This window comes from Theobroma cacao, chromosome 5 (assembly GCF_000208745.1).
Source record: "Theobroma cacao cultivar B97-61/B2 chromosome 5, Criollo_cocoa_genome_V2, whole genome shotgun sequence".
Lineage (NCBI taxonomy): Eukaryota > Viridiplantae > Streptophyta > Magnoliopsida > Malvales > Malvaceae > Theobroma > Theobroma cacao.
This window is the reverse complement of record NC_030854.1, coordinates 3016690-3027094: the sequence shown is the minus strand read 5'-3', so window position 1 is coordinate 3027094 and position 10405 is coordinate 3016690. Positions and strand designations below refer to the sequence as shown.

Sequence of the window (10405 nt, the reverse complement as noted above, 5' to 3'; positions counted from 1 at the left end):
TCCATGCCCTTGCCTTTAACTTGCATTGACTGCTTTAAGTGTCACCCCCGTGTCCACTTCCATATTGTAGTATTTCCGGGGACAACTCTATAGGTTCCATTGACCCCCTCCCTGTGGGGCTGTGACGTTGCCATTTCTAGGATTTGTAGAGGTAAAAAAATGTTGTGGCTGCCCCAACTCCCATGTTCCCATACCTCAGCCTGTGGGACAAGGCTTCAGAGAGTCTCGGCCTCTCGGGGTTGGTCCAAACAAATTTACAAGTTATGTTCTTCCATTGTGTTACGCCCAGGCTTTAAGTTTCAGCATGCAACTGGACAAGTCAGATGCGGGAGAACTGGATTTGGTGGCTGGGTCTTGTTTCAGAGGATTAAAATTAATGAAAGGTTTGAAAACAGAAAGCAAACAAACACAAAGCTATACTTGTCCTTGCGTTTGATCAGGTTCCTACGCTGATTTGCTCCATCTCCGCATCAAGAAATTTCTATAAGAATCACTTCTTAACTTGAACAGAAAAGCGAAATACCACAAAGAAGAACACACGTATTAATTCACGAACACAAGTTAAAAGAAGAAAACCATACAAGCTTATGCTGCGAGACAAACTACAGCCAACTCCCTTCCTGGTATGGTACCCTACAATGTTATGAACAACACAAGTTCGTATGGCACAGATACTATAGCATATATATAGATATCAGAGTAAATACGATATTCACATCATGCATAGCACTTGAATTAAAACACTACTCTTTTTATCCACTTCCATCATCACCGTTACCACCATTGTCCGGAGAATTGCTCCCCCAATTACCGTACTCTTGTCGAGGAATGTTGTGGTGGTTGTCTATGTTCTTGTCCGTGTCCTCGACTGTGTTCCTCCTTCCTTCAACGGCTTTTCCTTTCCCGGCACGATGTCGTTGCTCTTGCCCGTATATTCCACCGATCATGGCTCTCCTTGTCCCCGCCATGCAACTAGAACTCACCATCATCACAACCAGAAACAGCACCAAGAGCTTCATTGCGTGTTAGTTCAGGCCCCCAAAAGGAATCACCTCAAGTATTTTGAGTGTACATGGAAGCTAGTTAGCTATAGGGGTCAGTTGGGTTTAGGTGCCATTTTGTAGACAGATCAGCCAGTGTTGATATAAAGAGCATTAAAAACGACGAACAGGGTCTCCACCCAAAAAGAAAAGAGATTTGAGTGGAGTTTATAAAATTTCAAGTTACAAAAATAAGTTTTTAATGTAAAATTAATTTAATATAAATCCAAAAAAAAACTAACATCCAGAATCACTCGAACCAAAGTTTGAGAGAAGAGTTTTGGCTGTATTAGCAGCCTTAATAGGGAAGTTCCACCTTGTTAGTGGAAACATAATGGCTATACACCAAGTCAATGAGACATAATTGTCTTCATATGTGTTGAGTTGCTTTATGATGACAAATCATAGAAGGCAGCTTTGCATTTATCTGTGACACAATGTTGATGCAAATTAAAGGAAGCTGAATTTCTTCTGTTGTTATTAGGGTGTGCAGCCTAATAAGAACCCATCTGTCCATTTTCAGTTTTACTGTATGAGCTAGGTCTTTCTCTGTAATTCTTTTCCTTATGCTGGCTGTTTTGCACACCTCATGTAGACAAGGCAGGGCAGACACATCAAACACATGCCAATTCAAGCAACATGCAAACATGTGAGCGTTGTAATTTGGCTTGTTCTCTACTAATACCTTAGATCAGGTTTATTGATATGTTACTTTCATTTGTTACATGATGATTGTCGGATAGATTTCGTGTGAAGCACTTAACTAAAACAATCATGGCTTTTTTATTTTCATATAATATTTAAAAAAATTAAATTATTCAAAAAAAAATTAAATAAGTCATTGAGACTAACAATTGATTAATAATATTAATCAAATCATCCCTTGTCATTTTTATATCACATGATATTGACGTGATACGTTAACATGTCATCATAGATAATGTGATGGTATTTTTTGATGACATGATAACATGATCATATGATATTTTTACCTTCTCCATGTCAGCTTTACACTAGCATAAAATGAAAAATAATATTTTAACTAATGATAATTAGTTAATCGTTGTTTGTAAAAGGTCTATTTAACCCAAAATAAAAATATAAGAATTTGATTAAATATAGTAACAGAATAAAGATTTATTTAAATTTTTTTGAACAATTCAGAAACGTTTTAAAGCATTATTTTTTTTTCTTTTATTAAAAAGTAGCGAGAGTTTACTAAATATTTTTTGATAAAATAAAATTTAAAAGAAAATAGAAATAATTACACATTTTATACTCAAATTACAATTAAATATTCAAATTTTATTTGAATTCATTAATTTAAAAACAAAACTATCATTTTTTAACTAAATAAGTAATGTATCTAAAACATTTAATAAAATTACAATACGTAATATATTGCCATGATATTTTTGAGACACGTAGCATGTTCTTATTAATAACTAATCTTTAGACAAATCATTCAATTAGCTTTTCAGATACCAAATAAACAATTAACCTATATATATAANATATATATATATATATATATATATATATATATATATATATATATATAAATCACACAAACTCTATCCTCTTGATCTTACTAATTCTGAAAGGCACTACTGTCCTTACTATAAATATCATTGTCAAAACTTTAGCTAGCCTTGTACCTACCTTAGCTAAATGATGAACATACATAATAATCTGGCATATAACTGAGAGAACTCTCTATACCATCCTTGTATGTTCCAATCAACCCCAAGCCTTAAGATTTTAGTGGGGCTGCTAACCATTGAAAATCGTTGCAATAAAGCATCTTTAATTAAGTACCAGAAGCTTCTACCTAAAGCAAGTGGCTGAGAAGTAATTTTCTAAAATTTCCATTAATTGGCGAGGCTGCGATCAAGCCATTTTTCTAACAAGTGTCACTGATGTCCTAACCCACCACAAAGCACTCACTTTCAGGGTTCCAATTCATTTGTTAAAATAAAAATCTGCCTGCTCAATACTTGGAACCTAACCAAGCTGTTTGTGTACTCTTAGAATAAAATGGTCGGAGAAATCTTCTCTTCCCATTTTTGTAATTTTACATCATATATCTTATAAATTTTTCAATATATTAAACAACATGCAAAAATATAAGATTTTTGTAATGAAGTTGAGGGAAAAACAAAAGAAGAAAATTTTTTATTTTCTATTTAATTAATTATTAAAAAACTTAATATTTACGTTTAAATCTTTCAAAAATTTTAATTTTACTTCACCAATGGGTTGACAACATTTGGTGAGGTGATAGTATATCGAATATAAACCCAATTAGTAAATAAGAAAAAGAAAAATAGAAAATGAGTTACTCAAATCGATGAAAGCTGAATGGATTGGGCTACATATTGAAGATAGTAGGCTCGTAGTTGAGCCCAAGCCCACCTTATCTTGGACTTTAAGAAATGAAGACAGAATTGGGCTGCAAAAAATAAAACCCAAATACTCTTTCGGGTTATCTTTTTGGAGAGTATTTTGAGTGTATCAACTCGATGTGAAAGATTGAGGGAAAAGAGAATTTAAATTTTATTTTTTATACAAAAAAAACTATGTATCAATCAATGAGTGGAACTCGACGTAAAAGATGGATGCGGGGAAGTGCATCTTCTAAGATAGTCTATAAAAGGGATTTAGGCCATGATGCCCGGACCCCATGGAAAAGGCAAAGTGGTAAAGAAAGTAAAGGGGAGCCAGAAAAGAGGAAACAGGGGAAGGGGGGAAAGTATCTTTTAACTTGTTGCTTCCCAATGGGAAGCATGGGAAGGAATTAATGGGAAGTGGGAGAGCCATAGGAAGGCGGTTGAGGGAATTAAAAAATATGATTGTAAATGATAGTCAGGGGAGGATGACAGCTAAGAGAAACGGGAGAATGCACGTGTAAGAGCTGGATAAAAAAATTAAAAAAAAAAACTGAGAGGGAAGTCCAATCAAATCATTGGGAGTTTGGGGAACACATGGGTAAGCCTTAGGGAGGCGATGCATAATAATATGAGTGGTTTGATGTGTCACCAACCCTCTTTTTAAGCTGTGTGGTTCGTGTAGGTGAGTGAGCCACCGAGCCCTCTCTGAAAGACTTTGGTTGGACCTGGAATGGGGTGTGGTGGCCCGACCCTCATGTGCACCCACGTCCCCTCCTCAGCTTCGCCCCACTCCCACCCTATCGAGACTCTTTTGTCGCCGGCTACGACAACCTTCCCTACATCTTCAGACATTGTTTCACCCCCCCTCCCTCTCCAATGGTGAATCTTTACTAAGCTTAATGTCACTCTTTCATGGAGGTTTTTTTTTGCAATTACCCATATTTTACCACGTAGACCTGCCAATGTTTTCACTATATAATATTAATTCTCTAGTGACCAATGTATATTTTTGAATACATGTAAAACTGTTTTCTTGGTGTTGAAAATAGACATTTCAAATGATTATAAACACAACCCCATCATTACGGTTTTTATTTTAAAAAATAAGATTCAAATTTAATTTTTGAATAAAAATATATATATATATATATATATTATCGGATAAATTTTTTTTAAAGAATTTTGATTTTTTTATAAGATAAAAAGTTGTTCATTTTTGTATACAAATGTTGTGGTTCTAAAGATCTAAAGTCTAAGCATTCATTGAGATAATTATGTAGGTGTTAAATCACGAATTTATATTTTCAATTTAATTATCATGCCTATTAAGTATATAAATCTAAAACTCATTTAATTTTCTTATTGATGTGAAATCCGTAAGATTTGTAACAATTGACATGTTTATTAGGTGTATAAACTAAGACCAATCACTTCGTTGATAGAGGAGAGAGACTCATTTCGACTTTAGTACTGATATCTCTAACAAAGGGTTCTGTATTAGTAAAAAGTTAAATAAATTACAATACCATTTATCACAGATTCACAATTTTAATTCAAATTATCACATTTATTAATTAAAAAAATCTCTTACTTACAAATTCAAAAAAAAAATTAAAATAAATTTAAAACTTTACTCATTTCTGACATAAAAACTATGGTATTGATTAATTAGCGTAAGAAAGAAGGAAATAATAATTAATCAATCCGTTGTGAATCATGATGAATAATTAATTAAGTTGGCACACCGAATCCCAAGTCAACGAAATGCCGAGTACCTGTACCGCCATTAAAACTCCACTAGTGGTTAGGTATTTAAAGGAGCTTCTTGTTTTTCTTAGTACTACCACCGCAATGCATTGGTAACGTGAACTTGTTCCCATTTGATTTTAATGGAAATTCCACTCGAGGATGTGTAGGGCTTCCATTCGCATTTATAAACTGTTAGGCCTAAGGTTAGCTAAAGGGAAATATCTATTCAGAGTTCCCTTCCACCATAACCAAAAAATTGAGGACGAAGTAAGAGAGATGGAAGTCTTTGGGAATATTAATTAATTGAACTCCTTTGTCCTCCCTCGTTCTCTGTCTCTCTCACCATGTCTGCAGAACTGATGGCAGCTTAACTCGAATGATGTGAACAACTGAGGGACGCTTTTTCCCTACAGACGACCGAGTACAGCACATCTTGTCTTCAGGGGATGAACCCTGTGCTGGCTTTTCAATCGTCTCTCTCTCGGTCTCAGAAAACTATAACTTCAACAAATGGACCTAAAAGAATAAGGGACAATGAGAAAAAGGAAGCACAGTTATCTTCACTCGTCTTTGTCAATCTTTATGACCCATGTTTCTTCTTCTTTTGGCTTGCTCAAGTTCTGGAATCCATTAAGCAGAATTCAAATGCATTAGAACAAATCATGAATATATTAACGGAGGCATATTTTCAAGCTAAGAGAGCCCATAAACTATTGGTTTGGTCAGTAAGATATGGAGCCAAAGAAATTTTAAGTATGGAATGTTTCCAACTATCAACGGTTGGAAGGATCATTGTAAGATTCGATGTGCGACTTCCATTCTCTTGTTTTTTTATTTGGTTTGTCCTTGTGCAGAGACTGCAACCTAAGTGGCTTCTCTCCATCCTTGTTTTGCAGTAAATAGCCCATTACATGCATGCACAGACAGGGTGCGGAGATACGCAAAACTTATCCCAAATCCAGCTGCAGAGCACAGCTGCAGCATGCCCAGCTATAAAGGAAAGTCTATTTGACCATGGAACTAAAATTGTACACGGGTTTTCCCAAACCCCTGCAATCCAAGATCTAAGATAACTTTTATAGCTGAAAAGTGAGCAAAGCAGCCATTGGAAACACAAAGGCAAGAAATTGCTGCTTCCATCAAGAGAAAATCTGGACAGATGATGGTGTTAGTGGGGGAGGGCTTAGCTCATCTTACGTCATTTTTCACCAAATGTGATTTCCAGCAAAGCTCAACTTACAGAAGAGAAGCAATATGTTGTCTAAAACAATGAATGGTTGACATGACTGAAACAGGAAGGATTTATGAAGCCTTTCTTTTTTCCCTTCCTTTCAGTCTGGGCAAACTGGTGTATATTTTACAATATCCATTAATGCTTTACTATTACTATGGAGAACCAAAATTTAAGTGGGATCGCACTTTGCCCGAGAAGCTGATCCCCATCCCTCTTTCATATCTTATCTTTTCCACTCTCAACTTGTGGGGTCTTCACTTCGAGTTCTTCGAAAGATCACTGATCAAGAACCATCCTCTCTCTCTCTGAACAGAGCAAGAGAGAGACTTCCTGTCTGACCTTAGAAGCGATAACTCTACTTTGTATAGCTTTTATATCATCAGATGCATGTTCGTACAGTTTCGTATCAAGACACAAATACTATAAAGTAAAAAAGAAGGGTTCAACTACAGCACGACAAAGCGCGGCAACCAACTTATACAGCAGCGCTTAGCTTAAGAAATATACTACAACACTTTGGCTCAGCTCACCATCTCTTAGCTACCTGTCATGTCAACCATTTAATGACACTGCCTCTTTTTCTATTCTACTGCTATATAACCCTTTCTTTCACTTCTGTTTAACCATCCAACCAACTATACACTTCTCCATCCCAGATAGATATATGCAACTTCTTTTCCCCCCATCATCTACTTTTCATTTCCTTGGAAGACAATGAAGGGGAAGACTCTAAGGGCATGCCTTAGCAAATGGAGGAAGATGGGGAGTAGAGTCATACCTTGTGGCAGTTGCGAGTACTGCTATCAGTGGGCAAAGTGGCCTTCCATGCACCAAGAGAGCTCAATCCCTAGGGATGTGCCCAAGGGTCACTTGGTAGTGTATGTTGGTGAAAACTATAAGAGGTTTGTAATTAAAATCACCTTGCTCAAGCACCCACTTTTCAAGGCATTGCTGGATCAAGCTCAAGATGAATATGATTTTACCACTGACTCCAAACTCTGTATTCCTTGTGATGAAAGCCTGTTCCTTGATGTTGTTCGTTGTGCTAGCTCTCCCGAAGTTGGGAAGCTCTCCCATTGTCTTTAGGAATTCATGCTAGAAATATGATTGATTCACGAGGTTCCAGTCCTAGTGAGAACGCTAATATGTACTATACTGAGAAGACATTTGTAACATAAATTCTGTAGCTTATAAATGTAATTCAATTGAAAAATGTTTTAACTTCTGTATTTGCTCGTTTTGTAAGTTGTGTTTCTAAGGGCCTCAAACCCTCAAGGCATGTGAAGATTTGAAAGCTCTTTGGCGCATGTAGAGCAGAGTTAAACACACGGTACGATACCAGATCAACACTGAACAAGAAGCTGTACAAAACCCCACCAGCTGACAGCATCGTGACAGTTCCAGTTGGGCCAAAACTGGCAGTTTCATTAGCTCTGGCCTCCCCCTACCACTCTACCTTATCTTTGAAACTTAAACAATAATAACACCTACTGAAGTAGACAACTATAAATTCTGTTTATATTACTATAATAGAAAATCGCCGTCACTGAGAGTGAGAAACATGTTCCTTACGGCTTACTCTCCTCAAGGCCATTGTCCCTGATATTTACCATTCAGCAGGCTACATATTAAACAGATACACGCCCAAAGCAGGTAATTTATCAAGACGAATCAATCATTCAAGGTGTTGCCAATATTATGAAAGCAGGATTCTTTGTGATTAGTCTAGGTTAACAATTTCAGGAGCTAATGCTGCAAGAAGAATGAACAGAACTTTAGAGGAAAAGTGTTTAAAACCAAATATTTGACTAGATTGGCAAGTAAAATGCTTGGAACTCGGAAAAGAATCAAATCCCAGCCGATCAGACAATGTTAGCATGCAACATGCATGATGCAAGGTTACAAGTCAAAAGATGAGAAAGTTATGATCCTCAGCTATGGGAAACATTGAATGCAAGATCAAAGTCAAAGCATTTCTTCAGCTTTGGTCCTCAAAAGAAAACCAGATTGACACTGGGAAAGCAAGGTTTAGCAATTTGCTTCCATTTTAAGATTCTCAGAAATTCTCTCAACAAGAAACACCATACAAAAGCCAAGAGATGGCTCAAGCACTAACTTAAGATTACATGATGAAGGCTAGCAGGGTGAAAAATAAGCAAAGTAAAACAAACCATACTTCATGCTACAAATAGATAAACAAAAAGCCGAAACAATTTTAGGGCATAACATAACAACTAGCACTTAAGTGTTCCATCGTGCACTTTTTCACAGATTTCACATAATTATTATAATCTCCAGTAGCTCTTGCATATTCCCAGGTTCCCAACTTCTTCATTCACCAACACTTCCATTAAGTAATTCTTTCCTACCAGACACTTGTATCACAAAAACATAAAACTAAAAGAGAAGGCAATCAACTAGTGGACAACAATTCTGCGAGAAGCACTGATAGTTTTGACATCTTAAAAGTACAGGAACAGTAGTGAAATGATAAATTTCTCAAAATATTGAGCTAAAAATCATACACCAATTGACATGCAATTGATTCTTGAAGAGTATTCTTTGCACATTAGCATCAGAAGTCAAATTGTCTACAACAACAAGATGAATAGATACAGAAACAAACTCAGTCTACGTATAACAACAAATCTACACACCATTAATCCAAACTCGCTCAAGAGTCCATGCAAAGGACCAAAGTAGACTTGTCCAAAGCACTCACAGCATAATAGTGGAGTCATCAGAATGATAAACCTCTATCGACTAAAATGCATTTATATTTGAAAAACTATCAAATAGTCTGAAAATCATAAAAACATCCTACAAGCACTCTGTCACAACACTTAGTAGGAGCACATGCACAGATAAGGATTATGATAAGATCCTTAGCCATATGAGAAACAATATTGACAGCCATCAGATTGCTACCAGCATAGAGGTAAATGTATTTTGGAGGCCAAAGCCCAAAAGCTTGTCTTAAAATCCAATCCAATCCAATACAACTGGACCCGCCCAACAATAATGGCAAAAGAGTTGCTTCATACGTGCTGCTATTCAACAGCCAAAAACATTGGAATAACGAGACACATTTTGAGGATAACGTTCACAATTTAAATCTATCTTACATCATTTTAGTGATTTAAAATTTGTAAAGATAAAAGAGGGTCTTCAACTTGTCTATGGATCCCCTTAAATCTTAATCCACCAAGCCAGCTTGAATGAACTTCCACAAACCTCTGCAATTTCACAACTACAAGCAACTTTTTATAACCTTAAAAAATCATAAATACAAAAAGGTTAAAAACAAGCAGAACCTGCCATAATCTAGGCATTGTTGCATTCTTTTATCTCACTTCTCATCTCGGCCCATGTCAAAACACGTTATTTCCAACTCAGATTTTCTCTCCTTCTGAAACCATAACTTAGAAACATCATCCAATATTTGCTAAAATTGCATGTCACATCCCAATAATCTGCCCATCACAGCATTAAACGCATATTACCAGCATGCCTCCCACTCAATTTCTACAACCTCTTATACTATTCCTCACTCCAATAAAATGGAAAAGTAAAAAACTCACAGCGAAAGCAAGCAGGTAGGATATTTAGGCAAGACCTGAAGTGCACCTTTCATAAGTAAACTCTTATTTACTTCTCTTCACCAACCAACTTTGCATTCATCATGTCCCCCATAAATAACCTTGTCAGTCTGATGCAGTTGTCTAAGATTGTCTCGTTCCTAAAGCTCATCAAATTAACTCTACAAGACAGTAGAATGCACACTCACTAAGGTTATCCAGCATTCCAAACTTAAAGCCTTTACTTTTTTCTCGTTTAATAATTTAATGGACTACAAGATAACATATGCGAGATGGCATCTTACTAACAAAATTTTCCCATCAAAAGTGGGAACAAGAAAAGGCTCATTCAGTGCAAATACAGAAATTCATAACATTATCATAAGCACAAAGAGGAAAGGGACAAAAGCCACA

The 10405-nt window shown here is 36.1% G+C and overlaps 1 protein-coding gene across 2 annotated transcripts; it reads left to right on the top strand.

The window, feature by feature from the left end:
- LOC18597979 (indole-3-acetic acid-induced protein ARG7) lies at positions 5351–7638 on the top strand. 2 transcript variants are annotated; one of them, XM_018120835.1, is made up of 2 exons: positions 5351–5973; positions 6076–7638. In XM_018120835.1, the coding sequence occupies exon 2, from the start codon at positions 7128–7130 to the stop codon at positions 7497–7499; it is 372 nt and encodes a 123-aa protein (XP_017976324.1). In that variant the 5' UTR covers positions 5351–5973; positions 6076–7127; the 3' UTR covers positions 7500–7638. The 2 variants fall into 2 exon arrangements, with proteins under 2 accessions (XP_017976324.1, XP_017976323.1); XM_018120834.1 differs by having other exon boundaries at positions 5351–5985.

Coding starts and splice junctions, on each gene's coding strand:
- LOC18597979 (XM_018120835.1), top strand. CDS start 7,128: ATGAAGGGGAAGACTCTAAGGGCATGCCTTAGCAAATGGAGGAAGATG.